A 22030-nucleotide genomic window follows, 5' to 3' on the forward strand; every position below is an offset into this window, starting at 1 on the left:
GCTTTGCTAACTGGGACTTGAATTTTTTTCTAACGTTGGATTGGGTTTCAACTAGTAAGATTTGTGGATATGCCTTCATATTATTCAACACCTACATTTATTTTTTTCAGTTTTCACAAGCAAGATTTAAATCTAATAATCCATGCCTAAAAGATTAAAAGAAATCTCGCTAAGACTATGTTTTATACATACCAATTCACAAACAAATTGGTTTTATGCCAATTTTGGGGTCATCAATTTCTATGTTCTTCGTGTTTAATCTCGGAGCATTTCCATTTCTCAAACCACAAAAAATGACCCCTCATTTCTGTTAAAGAACTCATGTTTTATTCCACAATTTGGATTGTGTGGTTTTCTATTACTTGATCCACAAACTTAGCCCATAACCCTGCACAAAACTTTATGGTAATGGCCTTGTGGATTTGGCTAGAAAAAATTGGCTACCCAAGTGCAATAGTTGTTGGTCTCTCCGACCCACTCATCAATGCAATGTTCAATGAAGCTGAGACACATGCTTGAAGTGGCTACAGCTCGAAACACATTCTCAATCCAAATGGTGGTGCTTTGCCTATTATCAGAATTGTGATGCAAATGGAAATCGTCAAACGTTGACAAGTGTTCTCAATAGAACTTTCACTAATATCTTACATTATTTTAATAGAACTAGCAATTAAAATAATGTAAGATATCATTGAAAATTTTACCACATGTTTGATTGAGAACATTAGCAAACATTTTTCTGAATAAAATGTTGAAGGGAGATTTCCCTGTACATCACAATTCTAGCAAGAGGCAAGCCGCCACCATTGAGGGTGGGAAATGTTTTCGAGCTGTGGCAACTTCAAGCATGTCCCAGCTTCATTGCCCAAAGCATTCATGAGTGGGACGGAGACCAACAACTATTTGAATGACACTCAGTACCCAACTTTTTTCTAGCCAAATCCACAATGCCATCACCATAAGGTTTTGTGCTCGGTTAGGAGCCAGTTTGTTGACCAAGCAATAAAAACCACACAAATCCAAATGGGGAATAAGAGGAGCTCTTTAACAGAAATGGGGGGTCATTGTTTGTGGGTTGATGACTGGGGGAAAAATGGAAATGCTCAGAGACTGTTTATGAAGAACATACCAATTGATGGCCCAAAATTGGCATAAAACCAATGTGTTTGTGGATTGGTATTGCATAAAACATAGTCTTGGTGGATTTGAAACTGCAAGATAAAAAGACTAATTAATAGCACACAATTGGGTAGCAAAAAAGATAGTTTCAGCATAAGGACTAGCAGCAAACAACAAGTTACACTTAAGGATGACAAAGTTACTGCCATATTATGATCCTACATGATCCGAGACCACAAACTAATCCAGCATGAACCTCTTGAATCACCACAGTGCAGAAAGATTAGACAAGTCGTTTGCAATCACCAATAATATTAAAGTAAGAATGTATAATGTATCCTCAAATGTTTTACTAATCTTACATAAAGATAATGTTACACAAAGAAGCAAAAAGAGTAGAGCTCTACTTCCAGGGCATGCCTGGAATGCTCTCTGGTGCGTTATTGTTATTGGAGGCTCCTGTTCTAGTTAAGGCTTCCAAGCCCACCTGACGAATCACTGCCTAGTGATGGTGAGCTACTTTGGCCACCTGTTGCAAACCTTGGTTGGGCAGTACCTGTCTGCTTCACAGACTTGTAACTCCCTAAGAATACCTACAAAATACACACCATGTTCAGAGAACAAGCAAACTAACAATAATGGATAGGTTATTTCCAAGACTTGCCATTAGGGTGCCAAATACAACTAAATGCTTCAAGAAGAAAATAAGTTGGAATTTGGATGAAAATCTTATTGGGGATTCAACATGCACAAATAATGATTAAGTACAAACATGAGGAATTGTGGATACTTCTTTTAAATGACTGGATATAACAAACACAAATCAGAAAACAAAAATTGTACCTTAACAGAAGCAGCAGCTATTAATAGACCTGCAACAGCACCTCCCAAAACCTGGCCATCTGACCCTGAAAAGGATATACTTAATGCCCCAGCTCTACTGTCCTCCCTACCATCTTCAGCAACAGAAAAAGTGCCAGTAAGGGAAAGGATTTCAAATCGCCCCTGAAAAACCAAAATATCACAAAATGAGACCAAGATCTATTGACCATCACTAGCCACTAGGGCATGTATAACTTGTTTATAATGGTCAAGGCAACACCCACATTACTCTGTCTCAGTTGTTAATATACATTAATCAGTCTCAGTTGTTAATATAGAAAAATGGTAGCAAACCATACACATAAAACAACAATTTGATATTGAGCAAACTTCTGAAGTTGACTTTCTCATAAAAGTGTGGAATAACTATTGAGGTCAAAATGTACTTTCACCAGGGTAAAGAATGATATTTGCTTAAGATCGACAAAAGACGTATACACTAACAGTAATACAGCTAATGGATGGTACACATGATTTTGGCATGAAGGTAAGGTCAAAGGAAAGGATGATAAGAAAAATTGGAACGACTTTTACAAACCTCATATGTCACCCTTTCACCAGATGACGAAGATTGACAAATTGTAGCCTTGGATAAGGATCCAGTTGCTGATAAAATGAAAATGTCTCTTGGAGCACTCAGGGAAAAGTCCATGATTTTTGCCGCCAAGTCCTGAATGTCAAAACATATTAAGAAATAAGTTTAATATTTGGTCTGAAGAGAAATAAAACATAAATGCTGGGAGATTATTAGAGTTTAAACCAACTTTTTCCCCAAATGGAAGACAAGAAAGATAAATAACTACACTATAATGAAAAATCAAGGCATGAAAGTAAAAGTGATAAATAAGTGAAAACACACAAGGCTATAAAATAAGCTTTGCATAGAACCATTCAGTAAATCTGACCATCATATTTGATACTAATATTCACTTCTTAAAGATTCAAAGTTTGTTCTAATAACCCTCACACCCAAACAGGCCAACCAGAAAGTGTTGTTGAAAATATTGTTTCATTATTTCAATAGTGTAAAATAAATATGACAGGGAAGTGACATGAAATAAATAAAGGAATCTAAGCAATGACAACATCAAACAAAACTAAAAATAATGAAATTCTATAGCCAAGTGAAAAGGAAAAAAAGAAAAAAGTCCAAATCTTTCCATTATTTCCCATTAACTCCAAGAAAAACTAGCTAGCAATCAAATCACATAAGTTGTCAAAGAGAAAAAAGTGGAGAAGCTGAACAATAACAAAATCACTTTCGGAACCAACAAGATTCATCAAAGTAAACTATAGCATAGATGTATCCATAAGGTGCATAAATCAAAAGTTATTGAACAAGGAATATTTCAAAAAGAAAACATGATTTTGTTGAAAATAGAAGACAATACAGCAGTCATTTTCAAAGAAAATAATTCCATCCATGCATTTCACATAATCTATCAGATTAAGCAGTTACCTCTCCTGGTTTCACAGTAATAACATCATGAGTGACGTTAATTCCTTCTGATTCTGCAGAAATAACAAATTTGCAATTAATATGACATGCAAATGAGAAAGTAAGGGAATACTAAATGGTAGCAAACATATAGGAAATTGCATTTTCAGGGCAGGCTATAAGAAAATTCACAAAATAAATTGGAGCAGCACATGTCTCACAGGCAAATGAGTAATTATAAAAAAATCAGGCAATCGATATCCAGATGGATCAGGTCCCCCCCAGATTTCTAGATCCGGCAAATAAATAGATTAAATATATCAAATACCCATCATTTCAATTGCACTTTAGAATTTAAAATTTACAGTGACCCAAACTGCAGGATGGGGAATCCAAAAATTGAACATGTCCTGAAAAACTAAATCATACCCAGATCCAGAACAAGTCAAAACAAACACTAACATGTTACGATCGGAATTCCTCAATTTTCTTTTATATTTTCAAAAATTGCTCTTAAGTTGAAAGCCTTAACAAACAAAATAAACAAATACTCTATAAAACAAAAGCATGGCATCAACAGCATAAGAGAAAAGGGGGAAATAGCAGTTACCAGAGCGTTTCTTGTTGCGAGAACCGCGAGGTCTGCCTCTGGGCCTCTTCCCGGAAGTACCACCAGCTGAGGCCTCACCGGGCTGGGTAACAGGACCACCGGACTGGAAAATGGCAAGGGTGGTGATGGTGTTGGTGTTGGTGTTGGTGGCGGCCGACTTCCTGGGCCTTCCCCTCTTCCTCTTCACCGGTGGCACCGATGAAGACCCAACTGGGGCTGGTGCAGGAAGAGCAATCACAACATCATCATCAGCAGCAGCAGCAGCAGCAAAATCTCCTCCGTTGAAGTTGGAGGGTGGAGCAGGAAACCCCAATTGGAGCTGTGGCTGAGGTTGCAGCAGTTGGAACTCAAGAGTGGAGTGATGATCTCTGTTGCTACCCATATCAGATTCAGACATGGTTGAAGGAATCGATTGATAGATATGAGGCAAACAACAACAACAACAACAACAACAACAACAACAGGGTTGGCTGTAATCATCATCTGGCTCTGAATTCCAGGCCTATAAATACAGATTCAGGAACCCTATCCCTAATTCCAGAGATGGTAACCAGCAACGTAACCTTCCTTCTGCGTCCGTCGTCATCATCATGCCACGCAATGATGAACGAGCTTCCCTTTTTGTTCATCCCTATCCACTTTTTTCAAATTCAAATTTCAAAACCTAGCCTTCAATCTATCAAAACCAACAAAATACCGCGGATTCATGTTTTTTCACTTTTGGTCCTCTCTTTTACCCTCTGTGTAATTTTCATCCCTAAAGTATAAAAATTGCAATTTTCATCCCACCGTTATTTTTTCGTTTAAACGACGTGCACCTCGCGTGCTCCTCATTTCTTACATGTTTCTCCTTATTAACTTTCACTTATTACCTTTTTGTTTCTTTTTTTTTTTATTTCCTCACAAAAGAATTTAACAGAAAAGATGATGAAAGACTAAAATTGATAATGGAGGAAAATGTAGGGGGAAAATTACAATTTTTTTACTTTAGAGTAAAATTATGTAAATCGTATAAGTGAGAGACCAAAAGTGTAATTAAACTTATTTTTTAGTTTAAAAAATAATAAGTAAAAATAAAATTGACTTGAGTTTCACAAAAATAAAAATTTATTTAAGAATTAAAAAACATTTAATATTATTAATTACTAATCAATAAATTTGAGGGAAATTTTTTAATCAATATTAAAAACAAATTAAATAATTAATCAAAACTAAAGGAATTTTTTAAATAATTGACTTGACCTATTAATTAATAAAAATATTAATAATTTATTAATTTCTTTATAATATTATATTCTATTCTATATTTATGACTAATTATGAAACTTAATAATTTCTCATATATTAATATTAATATTTATATTATTTTAATTTTAATTAATTACCAGGTAAATTGATTTACCTATAAATTAATAAGAATATTAATTAGTTATTAAAAATAAAAATATTAATTAGTAATTAAGAATATTAATACTTTTCCCATTCACTAAAAAATAAGAATATTAATTAGTTATTAAAAACATTATATATTATTAATGGGATTAATAAATAATTAAAAAATTAAAATTTATGATATTTAAATTAAATATTGATATAATCTAAATTTTAGTCATTCTCTCAACTTAAGGAAACATATTTAATAATAATATAAATAATAATAACAACAATAATAATAATAAACCATGAAAATTTTGACTTTTACCTATAAATAATGAAAATATATATTATTTATTAATATATTTAACATTATTAATTTTATTAATTATTAATTAAAAAAAATAAATTTATTATATTTAAATTTGAATATTAATATTATATAATATTTAATTATTAATAAACTTAAAGAAAAAATATAAATAGTAATGATAATGATTCACATTTTTTGGAAGTGATAATAATTCAAATTGAATTCACCTTTAAAATAATAAAAATATTAATTAATTATTAATAATATTTTATGTTAATAAAAAATTATTTTTACTTTTATTGAAATTAATATTAATATTATTTTAGTTTTAATGACTATAAAAGTCAAATTGACTTGACTTGTACATTAATAAAAATATTAATAATTTATTACTTATATTTTAATTTATTTATTGTATTAATTATTAATTGTATATTTTTCATATATAAAAATATTATTATTAATATTTAAATTTTAATTAATAATCTTAACTTGAGAAAAAAATAATGATAATAATAACTAAATTTTATTTGGCTTGACCTTCACATTTATTAAAATATTAATTATTTAATGAACTTTACATAAATGAGAATATTAGTTACTTACTAATAAACATTTATATTTATTGAAAACTTTAAACCATTTTAATTTATCAAATATTAAAATAGATAAATTTTTTTATTTATTAACAAAGTAAAATTGACTTTACCTATTCATTAATACCACTACTTATTGGTTTTTAATGACCTTTTACATTTATCATTATATTAATTTCTAATTATAAAATTTTCAATTTCTCATATATAAAAATAAATATTAATATTATTTAAATTTTAATTATTTATTACAACTTTATAATAAATTCATTTGTAATTAATAAGTACAATTGACCTGACTTTTAGATTAATAATCATATTAATTAGTTATTCTTGATATTTTGGGCTCATTTGGTGGTCAGGATAGAATAAGAGAAAGACAAAGTAAGTGATTGGATAAGGACAGGATATGATAAGAGCATGATAGATTATTATCCTATCTTGCGTTTGATCACTGACATGATATTGATAGGATATGATAGAAACAATGAAAAATGTATCGAATTTTCGTTTGAAATAAAAAAAAAATCATAATATTCATAAACTGATATCTTATCCTGTCAGGATAATTTCTATCTTATTTCCCCCCTCAGGATAACTTTTATACATGATAGACATGATAGGATAAGGGACGGGATAGTATCATTCTATTCTACTGGCGCAACAAACAACATATTACAGCATGATAGAATTACTGCTATCCTTTCATGTCTGCTTATCATGTTCACCAAACAGGCCATTTATGTTATTCATTATAATTACTAATTATAGAAAATTTTAGTTTTGTATTTTTAAAAATAATTTTTCTATTATTTAAATTGTAACTATTAATCACTACTTGATAAAAAAAATGAAAAATAATGAGTAAAAATAGGGGTGGCAACACCGGCCCCACCCGACATAAACAGGATAGGTTGAGCCGGCTTACAAAAATAATGGGCTAGAAATTGTGCCCCGCCCATCCAAAGGGAGGGCTAGCAGGTTAACATGTCAGCTCGTGAGCCACAATGAAAGGAAAAGACTGGATTTTTTGGAAAAACAAATACTGAAATTATTGTTGTCCTATTTTATTTTTGTCAAAAACAAGAAACACTCACTTGGAGAACGAACTAGCTAGCTCATATTTTTTTATTTTCAAATTTATTTTACGAATCCATGTTAGTTTGCAACATCCCCAAAAGTCAATACTTGATGAAAAAAATGTCGAGCCCTTTCTCCTTTCCAAGGTATGCTAGACCCTGGCTCACGTCGGCTCACTCTTTCAAGCAGGGCCGACGCGACCTCTGTAGATGGCGAGAGCGACGAGCAGGACGTGGCCGACGAGAATGATGGTGAAGATCGAGTCGAAGGAAGAAGTGGATCCCCATCGTTTACCCTCTTCGTCGACGGGATCTCAGAACCGGCAGACTACTACCAGATTCGGGGCCTTTTTGGGCAAATCGGGGGTCTGCTGAACGTCTTTGTTCAGAAGCAGAAAAGGATTGGTCGGGCTTTTCGTTTTGGTTTTGTCCGCTATTCGTCGTTGGATGTGGCTTCAATGGCCATCAACTTGTTCAACGGGGTGTTATTTGGGGGATCGATCCTTTCTGCGGCTCTTGCGAAGTTTCAGAGAACGGGGCGTGGCGATCAAAGGTTGGATGCAACAACTGTTCTAGGTTCGCTGGTTGGGACTAGGTATCCTCGGTCCGACGAGGGGGAGCTTTGAAGGAGTGTCGAGTGGGGGTCTTCTCCGCTGACGAAGTGTTGATGATTTTAGGTATGGCTCGTTCTTCCCCTGTCCCGACTTGCCCAGCGTCGTTGTTGTTCCCGGAGATCGACTCCTCTTACAGGGGAGGTGGGTTTGCGTTATCTGGTGGCGTGAGGTGCAATCCCATTGAGGTTTTGTTTCCTGAATTGGGGGCGGGCTTTGCTGGGTCTATTTCTGGTGTTTGCTTGGGGTTGCCAGTGCCTACTTCCTCTCATTCTTCTCCTGTTAGCTTTGGTGCGGGCACTGGTTCGGTGGCATCCGAGGTGGGAGTGTTGGCGGAACGACGACGAAGAGGTCGTCCTAGGAAGACCTCTACTCCAGGGCCGCAACTTCATCTCGAAGTTCCCGTCGAGGTGGTCGTGGACAATCCGAGGACTGTGGTCCAGAGCTTTCCTCTGATTCTCCCTGAGGCCCGAGGTTATGAGGGTGCTTTGACAAGAGCTTGCAAGGATTACTTCTTTGTCAAACAACTTGGGGTCGTCCCGGAGGGTTTTGATGAGGAAGCCATCCTTGGTCTTGCCGATCACCTCGTAGCTACCCATCCGAGGCTCTATGGAGGTTCTTAGCCGGTCCTGGCTGTTGTTGGTTGTTCCTAGAATGGTTTTGTTGGCTTTTTAGTGGTTTCTTGGGTGGATTGGTTCTTTTTGTTGGGGTTTTGGTCGGGTTATTGGTTGTTGGGGGGTTTTGTTGTCGCCTTGAGGTGTTTTGCGGCGTTTAGCGGTTTTTATCTGCTTGAGAGTGCTCTCTCCTTTATGATTCACACACACACACACACACACACATATATATATATATATATATATATATATATATATATATATATAACTTTAACTTTCTAAAAAATAATATAATTTTTCATTTAGTTACTAACACTTGACAACAGTTCTTATGATTTCGGCAGTTTACTACTTCAATAGAGTCGATTGAGTTGCTTTAAATGAGAGCCTTGTTCAAAAGGTTGTGTTGTTTTGGCTCATAAGTCATGTTCAATAGGGGGGTACTGTTTGGCCTTATGGATTTTACATCATGTTTTTTATGTTGTGATGTTAGCTCGAGTGTGCATGCTTGTTCTTTCATTTTCTCATGTGTTTGTGCATTGTAGTAGAAGCACTCAAAGAGAATATTTCTTGCATGTTGTAAGTGTCGTTTGGAAATCATTTGAGTTTAATTCCGTTCACCTTTGTAAAAAAAAAAATACATGCCCCAAACAAAAAACATACAAAAGATGCACAATAAGAAAACTTTCAATAGCTAGGAGACGAACGCCCAAATGAATACCACTAGGACGCTAAGAACATAACATCTTCCTAAATTCTTCCTCTAACCTACGAATAGCTTGAAGGTCATTGTCGGGGTATTCAAGACCCAAGACTTTCCTGAGTAGCCACATCTTTTTAACTTTAGTAAAATACCTACCAGCATAACCTGCATTTGAGGGCGCATGCTTTGGCACTTCTATAGAAATATGAACATCGTACAAACCATTCTCCCCTTCCTCTCCGACAAAGGCAAAGACGTAGCACCATAAGAGGAAACCACCATAGAGTAGGAAGGTTTTCATGTCTTTTGCTTCTTAGGATGTCCACGAGGCCTTAGCGAACCCCATGAAACTATATGTAGTACATGACATTTCTCCTTGCAAATAGCTCCATTAGGAGAGGGTGAGATAACAAAACACCCATCAAGATAACTTGATCATGCCGCACCAGAGGTGCAACCAAACAGAGGTGATAGTCTACTCTCAAAACCCAAAGATGGTACGGGAATCCCCCAAGTCCTTTAAGCTTCTCTCCGTCACCGTTAGAGCACCATATACGAATGAATCAAGCCCCTCCTCTGTTAGGTCATCATCTTCAAAACAACATTCATTCACCTGAACAAGATCTATGCCTCACAACGGACAGACGACTCCCTAACCAAAACATCCCCTTAAGAAGAAAACCTCGAACCCCAATCCCCTTCACTTGCCTCCCCTCTGATCGCGAATCTCCTAACCTATTCCCCAGAAGCCGAGAGCTCGCGATCACCTCTGCGAGATCCCTGATGTGAATAGCCAAAAAGGAGAGTCTTGCCCTCTTCATTGTAAAAAAAAAGCACCTCCAAACTATAGCCTGTCTATTTTTTTTAGAAAGCGAAATAATGTATTAATCACATCTTTGAAAAACAAAGCCAAAGAGGAGACAAAGCAGACAAAAGGGTGATTAATAAAAAGAAAAAGCTAATCACCTCCAATGAAGTACGGTCTCCAAAAGAAACCAAATCATAAAGCTATACAAACATCCAAGAACCCTAAACCCAACCAAAAACAAAGAAAACTTGATCGCCATCTCCTTACAAACAAGAGACGCAAATTTGATATCACCGATAGACACAAAACTTTCAAGATGAGAAAATTTTCACATAAGAGAGTTAGTGAATCAAGTACAAAAAATTAAACTAGTCATATTGGAGTATGCTATTACTTACTCGTTTGGTGGTCAGGATAGGATATGATAGGATATGATATGTGAACAAGATATCAACAGGATAGGATAAGAGCAGGATAGACTCTTATCATATCCTGTGTTTGAGGTGCACATGATAAGAACATGATATGATAAGGAAAAATGTATCAGATTTATATTTGAATAAAAAATACATTTAAAATTGATCATTCTATTAAATTTAATTTCTTTACATTTTCATGAATGAGTCTATATTTTAAAATAAATAAAATTAATTTAAATTTTATTAATTAGCCTACTTTATTGTTTTGAATATGCCCTATATTTTAAATAAAACTATGCAGTTAACCGATTGGTTTTCACTTAGTTGTAACACGTGATAATTAACAATAAAAGTTAACTAAATTAAGAATATTATTATTTCAAAAGTACTTTATATTTGAATTATAAATTATTATATAAGTAGATAAGTAGTTTTAAATAATAGGAGATGAAAATAAAAAATTAATCTATTACTATTAAAAAAATCAATATTTGTAATCAATGTTTTTCACTTAGTTGTGACACGTGAATAACAATAAAAATTAACTAAATTAAAAATATTATTATTTCAAAAATACTTTATATTTAAATTATTATATAAGTAGATAAATAATTTTTAAATAATAGGAGATGAAAATATTGAATTAGTCTATTATTATTAATAAATCAATATTTGTAAGTGAGTAGTCTATTTTACTATTTATGAATAATAATTTTATTTATTTTTTATTTTAGTTAAATTAATATTTTTATATTTATTAATTAATATTATTATAAATTATAAATTATAAATTATATAATATTAAAATAAATTAATTTGGAGTTAGGATACTGAAAGAAAATATATAACTGGTATCCTATCCTGCTCTATCCTAGCTCCCCCTCAGGATAACTTTTACATATGATTGACAGGATAGGATAGGAGATAGTGTTATCATATCCTGCTGGCGCAACAAACAACAGATAACAACAGGATATGATTATTATCCTGTCCTATCCTATTTTGTCATGGTCACCGAACAGACCCTTAGTGTACGTAAAATAATGTGTTGCTAGCATTTCTCTTGTATTTTCTAAAACAAGTAACCCCTAAAATCTCCTATAGTTTTTTATAAGCCAAATTGTATGATAGCGTAAAATCTCCTGATAGTGATCACACACACATTCGCACCGCTGCACAAAGTCACAAACCCTATCGCAACTTCCAATTCACACGTCTTCTCCGGCGTCGTCTCCGGCAGTGGTTCCTTGTCGCACCTTCCACCACACCGGGTGAGCTATTCTGCATTCTCTATTTCTGAAACTGAGTCTATGTTGTTGATTCTTATATTCTCGGCTTCTCTATTTCCTTGCTGTTTGAACGACTGAGTTTTTGGAAATGTGGGTTCCTTAGTGGTCTGACTCTGATAGACGTAAGTTCACTGTTATTTTGCTATGTAAGACTGTTAGTTCCACTCTTGATGAGATTCACACAGTTTAGAGTGTGAAGACTGAAGACTTTGATTTTGTATTGTTGATTTTTGAACCATCTATACTTTAGCTTATTTTGTTGGGATGCTGAACAATATGATGTTATATTTCTTGAATGCTATTTTTATTTGAGCTCATTGTCTATCTTATCTTATATATAAGTTTATCATATTTATATATTACTTTGTATTTCATTATGTATATATACATATACACTGATACACACACACTAATGTACCTGCACCGAAGTTTCTTTAACCTGTATCCGTACCCGGTACCGGGAATGTGGGTATTTGTGCATCCTAGACTCATCATAATCATCTGAAATCCTTTTTGCTTTTATGGGATCAGATGGCTTTGAGAGGGGTTTGGCAACTTCGCAAGCTAATTGTCAGTTATAGCGACTGGGGAGGCAGTAGCAAAGGAATAAGGTACAAATGTAATATCCCATTACATGCTTTAATTTACCATGTCTTGTGTCATGTTCATACACATCAATATATGTTTTTGGGGACGAAAAGTATTTTATTTTCAATTTCCTTTAGGTCTTTGGGTTTTCAAGAATTTTCTGCATCTCTCCCTGCCCATGTTTCTCTTTTTATTTGACTGTAGCACTGCAATTAAGTTATGGGGCTATGGTTGTGGGTTTTGAAGGCATGGAGTGGTGTGAATCAATAATCTGCTCATCATGATGCTTATGGTATGATTGGTGCTTTCGTGAAATGCTAGAGAATTTGTACAAATCCTTAAACCAAACATCTGCTTATATGATGGCATAAGAATATATTGAGTGGATTACAGACCTTCCTTCCAGGTCTTAGGAGATTTGTTACAGTTTTACAGTGTTGCGCATTTTTTAATTGTAGCAAGGTTTGAACTAGACTGGTGTTCTTTGGAATAGATACTCTATTGGCTGTATTCAGTTATGCTTCTCCTTCAACTGAGGGCTTAATTTTTCTTCTCTGATTTTGCTTAGAAGTAATATTGTAGTCTATGCATTATTTGCCTTCACTATTTTTTTGTTTCCTTGTCTTCAACTGTAAATGGTACTCGGTAGCAGAACTTAATATCTGAAATTTATATTGTGCATTAATCTCTTCAGGCTGGGAAAATCTTATGAGTTACTTGTTACTAATTTTTTCTTGCTTTTATGGTGCTTTTACTGACATCTCATTATTTGTTCACTTTTGTCTCATTGGTTGGCTGTGACTTCATGTCATGCCAATCACAACCTTTTAACAATCAAGTTAGAGATAAGTTTTAAATCTACTCTACTCCTTGATAGAGCATGTCCCGATGCGGCCTATGGGCTTATTGGAGCGAAAATGCATTAAATAAGCTCCAATAAATGCTATTTGGTTTGCGACAAACGGGTACATAGTCATATTTCTCCTCTTGCTTGTATTTGCTTAATATCTAGTAGACCAGTACTGTAGGCTTGGAAAGAGAGGGCTATGAATAAGTATCTTTTTCATGTTTTCTCCTGCTTGGAACAGGGGATTCTTACGTTTTACTGTTGAATATCTATAGGGCATTTATGGAGTCGCATTTGCCAGAGTTCAAGGAGAAGAATCCTCAATTAGAGGTGGTCACTGAAATGATTCGTGGTCAGCATCCACATCTGAAGGGCTTTTATGGTATGATTCTTGTGCTCACTTGCAACCTTGTTACTCCTGAGTTATGCAATTGATGATGTCTCCCATGAAATGCAGAGAACAAAAACCAACGGGTGATATGTGTAAAGAATATGGATCCAGAAGACATCCTTCTGCAAGCAACCAGGCTAAGGAATGCATTGGGAAGGAAGGTAATCAAACTGAGGACAAGACACGTAACTAAACACCCTAGTGTGCAAGGTACATGGACAACAGCAGTGACATATTAAAGAGGAAAAACCATGTGTATGAGAAAGTTCACCTTTCTTCTTAAGGACATGAAGTTGATGCTTCTGTTGAGTTACTTTTGTTTATTTCCATGATCAAAAAGTGAATCCCCAAATACAAGGAGAGCTCAGCCATGCCAGACTTTGCTATGTATGTTATTACATACATTTTGCTAGAGTGTCTCAGGCTTCGTTTGGATGAATTCTTATGTGGATTGCTATTGCCAATTGCATAACTAAGAAGTTATTCTCATCTTCACTAGGATTGGATATTTGTTTGTCCTAGGCCCATTCTTCCTACCACATTAAGTTGAGGTCGTACCATGCCTACAAAGAGAACAATAAAACATATAAATTTTAACACAATAATTTCATGTGATATGAGGGAATCTAATAATAAAATCTCAAATCATTTAAAGGACTGCTGATAGATCTCCAATCATTTAAGGGATATCCTTGACGTTAATATGTTAAGAAACACTATTAATACTCATTTTAACACTTGTTTATTAGTTGAATCCATGTGGTTTCAGTGTTTCACTAAATTATGAGTCTCTCTCAATTTGATGAGACTCACATGAATTTAACTAATAAAAAATAGAGATTTGGAAATAGGGTAAGTGAGTGTTAGTAGCATTATCCTAATATGTTCTATTACTTCATCAATAAGTTTCATAAACAAGCTACAAATTTTTGTAAAGAGAAGTATGATAACTAGTACTTCAGCGTAACTTATTTTCTCTAGTGTATGATTAGAAAGTAAGTCAACAATATTGCAGTGCCACAGCTTCTCTTTTATGGCAACAAATACCATAGCTGGGTAACGGGTTAGCCCAGCTTGTTTAAACACGGCCGGTTTAGGCCCACAGATTAACGAATCAGATTGGAAAAGCCTGCATTGTAAAGAGACTGGGCCCGCGGTCCAACTAGCTAGCACGGGGGCCACTTAGTAAAAAAATTTCAAACAATATAAAAATCTAAAAAAATAAAAAATTACAAAATGTAACAAATCATTAAAACTTAATGAAATATGTTAAATTAACCAATCACATACTCGATACATGTTAAAATTTAAAATACCTCAAATGTAAGCAATTTTAGTTTCACTTAAAAAAATAACTCTAGTGTGCAGATTGAACCATTAATCTATGAGCCACAATTCATTTAACCACGAGTTAAACAGAGTTGACAAGAAAAATCAACATTATACGAGCATGTGCTTTACATAGTTCTAAGTTCTAATTGAGTGGCATACAGGTTACACAATTTAACTTGCGGCTCGAGCCTATATATCAAGCTCTAGTAATAACTAATAATCTGTTAATTTGTATTTGCGCTCGCATATATAGCATATGCATGTTTTCTTCGAAGCTTTATATTGTAACTTTTGAAATTACATATGTTCAAATCAACCTAGATGCGAATTCAAACAAACACTATGACTATCAACAGTTGATTCAAGTGCTACATGTTATTTTCCCTTAAAATGTCTCGGGTTTGAATATTGTGAATGGAAATAATCCATGTTAAAAGAGCTAACAATATCATGATGTGGATATTCTTAGCTCAAGTCTTCGTAGATAATACATGCAATGTGAAAAGAAAAGAAAAATTGACACCAAAAGGCATGCATTGAATTCAGACTCTCTCCGATCTCTACCGCCTAAGCCGCCAATAAATCATTATATACTCATTCTAAATATTTAGATTACAAAGATCAATAACTTGGGAGAACCTCAGCTACATAGGATTGAAATTGGATATGCCTTCAGGCATAGTCTCTAATCTCCATTGCTTTCACTTAATATTTGAAAATAGCAATAATAATAATAAAATAAATTAATAATAATGGAGGCTGAGAAGCTCATCTGAAAGGAATGGCGTCCATTTCCTGGTCTTGTTGTCTGCATCGGCGACCAACAATATCCGACCGCACAGCCTCTGCGGCCGACAAAGGTCCTCCATCTCTCTCCCCATATAGTACTAAATTTTCATGTTGTTCGATTTGGCTGAGGTTTTTGTTTCTGTTCAGGTTTCTCACCTCCCATAACATTGGAGCATCATAAAAAAACACCATGTTTACTATCAGCACGCAAGTATAGCTTTTTTCTACTCAATTTCCTTCATGTCACACAACATGCTTAAGCTTAATCATGTATGTATTCCCTCAGTTCCTCCATTGAAGAAGGACATGCGGTTAACAGAAGACAACTTGTTTTCTACACGTCACTAGCTGCATTTGCAGCTGCCCCATCTACTGTCCTGAAGGCATTGGCACTCAATGGTGTTTGCTACCTTACTTTTACTCTTACTTTGTATTAATATGCGTATGTTTAGAAATCCTTCTACAATTATTCTGAAGCTAGAATCAATTATGGAGAGAAGAGTTTCCATGTTTGGTTAGGCATCGTGGATAGAATTGATTTTGATAAAATTGATTATGGTCTTATGATAACGGTGGGTTAATATGAGTTGATAGTGAAGTGATTTATATTTGTATATGTTTATGGGAAAAGGTGATTTATATAGGGTAGTATTGTGAAATTCAGTTATAAAATTCCACAATTGATTATATCAACGGCAGAAGCTACTCTCTCTAGCTTCTCGCAGAATTGAGTTTTGTCCCAAGATCAACTTTCTAGGTTGATTGTTTAACATCTATCACCTAAGAGTGATAATGGTCCATGAGAATTGAATCTAAGACTCCCAATTGTGTAACCAAACACACACAACTAGCTTCTGGTTTCAGAATTGGTTCTAGTGAAAGAGAAGCTGATCCAAACATGTGATATATTGGTGTCACAATATTTATCAATTTTAATGTGTGTGAATCTCAGATGTGGTTGAGGATGTTCGTATCTACATTGATGATGAGAACAAGTTCAAGATAGAGATTCCCCAAGGTTAATTGAATTGCAAGTTTGAAAGTAAAACCATACCTCCAATTTAGTTACTTAAATTCTATACTCTATCTATGTTTGGGTCAGATTGGGAAGTAGGAACAGGAGACTCTAGTGGGTTCAAATCATTAACTGCATTCTACCCCAAAGAGGCATCTAGTTCCAATGGTATTATTGTCAGTCTCATTGCTTCAGCTTCTTTTCTAGTCATTTGCTTTTTTTTTTATCCCTTATAAACTACATATTAACTTCCCTCATGTTGGTGCTTCAGTGAGTGTTGCTATCACAGGGTTGGGGCCGGATTTCACTAAGATGGAATCGTTTGGCAAGGTTGATGAGTTTGCTGAGACTCTGGTACTGTGATTTTATGATTACATTTAAAACTGTTATTTGCTGTTTTTCTTGTTATTTTCGTTCCAGCTAATGCTAAACTTCCCCCTATTTTGTTAAAATGAATGTTATCAGGTTAGTGGGCTGGACAGAAGCTGGAGAAAACCGCCTGGTGTAGCTGCTAAACTCATAAATAGTAAATCATCTAAAGGTGCATACTTTTACTCTTAAAGCTACTATGTTATGATAAGGTTATAATTTTGTAAGCATACTACACACATGAAAAGGTGTAGAATCCACTTTCTTTCAGAATCTGTCGTGCCGGCAGCAAGAAATTTACTGCATGTTTAGAAATTCTTCTTGAAGCCAAAATCAATTATGGGAAAAAGCTTTTGTCCGTAGCTTGTGGGTGCCAGAATTGATTGAGGAAAGAAAAGTCCATCCCAATATGCTATAAATGCAATGTTCATGAATGATCTAAACTATGCAGTATTAATGTACATATGTTTTAGATCCTATCAAACTCCTAAGAGATGCTTAATGAGACAGAGGAAGACTATCCCAAATTGAAATCATGAGTAAATAGTAAATATTGCAATATTGCAGTTTCAGTGTTTACTTACTTCAACTCAAACAATGGTTCAGGAATTTATTATATCGAGTACTCGTTGCAAAATCCTGGTGAGAGTCGCAGACATCTATATTCAGCTATAGGGATGGCAACAAATGGTTGGTATAACAGACTGTATACTGTGACAGGACAGGTTTGTTGAACTCATCTCGCCATAATTGCTTAATTAAGTGTTTACTTATGCAATAAACACTTTTGACAATAAGTGCTTAATTAAGTTGTTAGCTCAATCACGCCATAATTGTTTGTTGATTCTATCATATTTCCTCCATGCAGTATGTGGAAGAGGAAACAGACAAGTATGCTTCCGAAATTCAGAAGGTGAACTTTTTTCCCCCTTGGGTAACACACTCAGTTATATAACAGATAAGCATTTAGTTTGACATGCAGCATATCTTGTTGAAGTGGCTTCTATGTCATGCACTGAAATTCAGCTTCTACTTGATTTATGCAGGCGGTCACATCATTTAAGTTCATATAAAGAAATGCTCATGATGAAGGAGAAATTTCCCCACAGCCATCTTTCCTATATAAATACAGATTTGTGCCTTCCTACAGTGTAGGATTCTTATGAGCAAGAGAGGATTCTTATATTTGTCTTTATGAGCAAAATGGAATACTTCATTATTTCATTCCTCTCTTATGTCTCTTGCTCCTCAGATTATGTATATTGTATATCCTTTCAGTATGCAATTCAATCAAGCATTTTGTACTAGCAACCTTGTCTTGGTCCATATCTGTCCAATAGCTAATTTTTAAAAGAAGAGTGCAAGGATATTTGACGATAAGTGGAATAAAATTAAATGGGATTGAAGGAAATCAGGTAACATGAAATGCAATAACATAACATTATCATATCTCTCAACAAAATTAAAAATAAATGAACTCTTTACTTTGAACTCTAAAGAAGAGTATAGTCTCATTCAAGATTAAATAGAAATCATAAATAAATTAAAAGATATCTTGACACATGTGTTAAAGTTACTACTTCTAAAAATAGTTAATCTCAAAAGAAGAGTTTACATCAAGCTAACTTAACTGTTACAGAATAATGAACAAATACTGTAGGGACTTTTGCAGCCAAAGCAACTTGAGTCCATGATAACACACTAGCTAAACCTAAGATCTATAACTTGTTAAGACTCTTCATTCCTTAAGTCGTCGTCTTTACATGATTGCCTTGTGGATATTCTCCAGTCTTTGGTGCAGATGGTTTTTGAAATAAAAGAGTAAGCTGATCAAGGAAAAACATATTCTTCGTTTGCTCTAACTGCTGCCTTTCTTTTTCCATCAGCAGGTCCAAATCTTCAAAATGAACAAGCTTGTCTTGGATATTTTTCATCTACATAACAGAATAGCCAACATTTAGTCAAGATTTTTAAACTTTACAAGTGTAAACACCATCAAACAATTTAAAATAGGACAGACCTGAACTTCTATAATCTCAGAAATTGCCTTTTCCACATCTGATTCATCCTTCTCAAGCTGTAAACTTGCATTCAATCGAGCTCCTTGCAATGAATCTGAATTATTACCACCATTAGATGCGACACCAGCATCTGCATAGAACATAAAGCCACCACTCTACTGAGGAAATTGAGTTTAAAAATAAATTATACTTTCTATTTAACCACAAAGAACATGTAACAATTACTAAAGAAGGCTTAATATATGAAATTTCTAACAGGGTATAAATGCCCATTTGCCACTGGAAAAAAGTAAACGATAAATTTGATGCACCATGAAGAGGTTTACTGAAGATCACTTGCAAAACAACGTTCAGAATTCAAAACCACTCCGATTAATACATCAAGTACATGATGAGGATTGGTCAATCTATCTCCAGATAAACCCTGTTTAAGACCGTTGACAGCTCAATTCATTCAGAAGCCTATAACAACTAATTGAGTCATCCATGATTCTCACCTTGCTGCAATGTATTCTTTGGAAGTGACCGATAATTTATTCTAGTTGACTTGTAAACGTCGGACAAAGTTGTCAGTGCAGCTTGAGCAGCAGCTTGTGCAACCTCTGGCCCTGCCAAAGCAGACAGGAAAGCAGCCTGCAAGATTATAAAGAAGTCATTCTTCATTCAGCAGTTCATCTATCATGAACCATGTTAAAAATTTAACCAAGACATATGTAAACTACTTCTATTGACCAGTATTCTGCAGCACCTAGAATAAAGAATGGGTCAATTCCTAAGTGAAAACATCTTAAGCCCTTCACCTAAATGAATCGCAAAACCAACCCACAAAGCCACCCCGAACAGTCTCTATCCTAGGGAAAAATATAAGACGGCAAGACGCCAAGTCAGAGTATAGTAATTAACAACCAAATACAATGATTATGAAGACACAGCCACTAGAAAGAAATTTGGAAAGCTTTTCATGATTCTTTATTGCATTATATAAACAAAAAGAGCTTCAGTTTTTCCTTCCACAAAAAACAATAAATTAAAGTAAAGATTTATTCTTTTAAGCCAAGAAAGTACCTGAGCCATAATAGGATTGCTTGCATCCGCAAGAGGTGTGAGACGCATTCTCTTATTAGATTCAGCGGAGGCAACAGTTTCCGATTCATCAGCATGCTGTTTCAACTCACAACCATCATCACTCACAGCAGAGCCTAGGAATTGCTCCCCAAAAGGAAGCTTCAGAAAATGAGCAACACACTCCTTCTCCGTCCTGCCAACAACCTGATGAGATACCCTCTTCCAGTCATCCCCATAATGCGAAATGGCTTCTACAAGATTCAAGGTTTCCTTCTCAGTCCACTCCGTCTTCGTCTCCTCACTTATCTCCACTCGCTTAAAATCCGACGAACTCACACCAACTCTATAGTTGCCCCGAACATAACACCTCGCACACAGAGTCAAATCATACTACACAAACAAAAACCACAAAACACTTCAATTTCCACTTCAATGCTATGTCTCTGTGACCATTGGCATATAATACTAAGGCATTCTTATTCAGAAGTTAATAGCATCTATGGTTTCACAATTTACTCATAAGCTAAAACGTCGAGTGATTCTAAAACATTTCACCGCGGAAACAATCATGCTATAAAATAAAGTTATAATTTCCTAACTAGAAGTGATTCTAGATTCTAGAGCAATTAACTATATGAGACCAAACAAACATGCTATTCATAGAAGGAGAAGGAGAGAATATAAAACCTTATCACAGACAAAGCAAGCAATGGTGCAGAGGGCTTTGCAGCCACTGCAGACTCTCTTAGCGGTTTCACGAACAGGAGGAGGAGGAGGTTCAGCAGAATCAACCTTGGTATCTTCATCATCCCACTTGAAGGGTTTGCTAAACGACGAAGAGGGGTGGTAGTTAATCAAACCCCACGCTTCAAGAAACTCGAACACTCTGCGGATTGAACCGACGTCTCCGACGAGCGTTTTGCGGACATCGGTGAAGGTGATTTTCCGATTGGGATTGTATCGGAAGTACTTGATGATGGAGTTTCTGTAGTATTTGTAAACCCTAGGGCTCTTGGAAGAGGAATCGAAGAACTCAGGGAGGTGACGAACCTCGCATTGGTGAATTGAATCCCACGAGAACCATCTGGAGTGGCTGGGGACCAGGATTACGTTAGCGTCTGGAGTGGCGGAGAGTTTGGGTTCCGACGGTGGGGCGTCGGGTTTCGCTGGCTGTGGTTGGTGAAGAGGAGGAGGAGGGAGAGGTGGTGGAGGTGTTCCGGCGGAGGAAGACGGAGGAGGTTCAGTGGCGGTGGTTGGGGACTTTGTCGCCATCAATTTTACCCCCTTTTGCCCGCCCAATGCTAATTACAATCGCGCAACGGATCTTCGAAAATTATATATCAACTCCAAAAGTAGGACTATATCTCAAAGAAAATATATGAATATAATCTTGGCCTATAATCTTTTGAAGAAAACCATATCAATGGTTTTTTATTGGACATGTTGACCATGTGTCATAAGACAAAATTGTTATGACAAAGCCTAAGATTGACAAAAAAAAAATTAAGTTTAAATAGGTTGGGGTTGTTTTGAGATGTACAAAATTAAATTTTAAAATGTGAATTCAACAATATAACCTTTTCCTCTGTTAATTGTAAATCTTGAAGAAAAAACTTAAGGCATTAAACAAGATTGTCTCATGTGTCTTTAAAAAAAAGGCTGTCTCATATGATTTAGAAAAAAATGTAAGTTATACATATTGTCTTAAGATATACCGTCGTGTACGAGAGAAATTCTCTCGCCCTCATGCGAAGATGA

General features: G+C 35.1%; 5 protein-coding genes across 6 annotated transcripts; 3 read left to right on the top strand and 2 right to left on the bottom strand.

Annotated features, from left to right (window-relative positions):
- Positions 1-1414: 1414 nt before the first annotated feature.
- Positions 1415-4731, bottom strand: LOC130729176 (AT-hook motif nuclear-localized protein 10). Its single transcript, XM_057580828.1, has 5 exons — positions 4050-4731; positions 3461-3513; positions 2540-2671; positions 1963-2124; positions 1415-1712 (listed from the first exon to the last, which is right to left on the bottom strand). Exons 1-5 carry the CDS (start codon positions 4444-4446, stop codon positions 1584-1586), a joined length of 873 nt encoding a protein of 290 aa, XP_057436811.1. The 5' UTR covers positions 4447-4731; the 3' UTR covers positions 1415-1583.
- A 2829-nt stretch (positions 4732-7560) lies between these two features.
- LOC130719008 (RNA-binding protein CP33, chloroplastic-like) lies at positions 7561-8037 on the top strand. The gene has a single exon (XM_057569661.1). The coding sequence runs from the start codon at positions 7561-7563 to the stop codon at positions 8035-8037; it is 477 nt and encodes a 158-aa protein (XP_057425644.1).
- A 3640-nt stretch (positions 8038-11677) lies between these two features.
- On the top strand, positions 11678-14176 carry LOC130729177 (54S ribosomal protein L51, mitochondrial-like). The gene is made up of 4 exons (XM_057580829.1): positions 11678-11837; positions 12387-12466; positions 13566-13672; positions 13748-14176. The coding sequence occupies exons 2-4, from the start codon at positions 12387-12389 to the stop codon at positions 13918-13920; spliced, it is 360 nt and encodes a 119-aa protein (XP_057436812.1). The 5' UTR covers positions 11678-11837; the 3' UTR covers positions 13921-14176.
- Positions 14177-15716: 1540 nt separating this feature from the next.
- Positions 15717-18493, top strand: LOC130729180 (psbP domain-containing protein 3, chloroplastic). 2 transcript variants are annotated; one of them, XM_057580832.1, is made up of 10 exons: positions 15717-15873; positions 15950-16013; positions 16089-16201; positions 16755-16820; positions 16905-16985; positions 17089-17171; positions 17283-17358; positions 17793-17911; positions 18055-18099; positions 18233-18493. In XM_057580832.1, exons 1-10 carry the CDS (start codon positions 15795-15797, stop codon positions 18257-18259), a joined length of 753 nt encoding a protein of 250 aa, XP_057436815.1. In that variant the 5' UTR covers positions 15717-15794; the 3' UTR covers positions 18260-18493. The 2 variants fall into 2 exon arrangements, with proteins under 2 accessions (XP_057436815.1, XP_057436816.1); XM_057580833.1 differs by lacking the exon at positions 16755-16820.
- A 207-nt stretch (positions 18494-18700) lies between these two features.
- Positions 18701-21660, bottom strand: LOC130729178 (SWI/SNF complex subunit SWI3B). Its single transcript, XM_057580830.1, has 5 exons — positions 20960-21660; positions 20273-20662; positions 19705-19840; positions 19207-19337; positions 18701-19120 (listed from the first exon to the last, which is right to left on the bottom strand). The coding sequence occupies exons 1-5, from the start codon at positions 21542-21544 to the stop codon at positions 18932-18934; spliced, it is 1431 nt and encodes a 476-aa protein (XP_057436813.1). The 5' UTR covers positions 21545-21660; the 3' UTR covers positions 18701-18931.
- Positions 21661-22030: the final 370 nt, after the last annotated feature.

Source organism: Lotus japonicus, chromosome 1, assembly GCF_012489685.1.
Source record: "Lotus japonicus ecotype B-129 chromosome 1, LjGifu_v1.2".
Taxonomy (NCBI): domain Eukaryota; kingdom Viridiplantae; phylum Streptophyta; class Magnoliopsida; order Fabales; family Fabaceae; genus Lotus; species Lotus japonicus.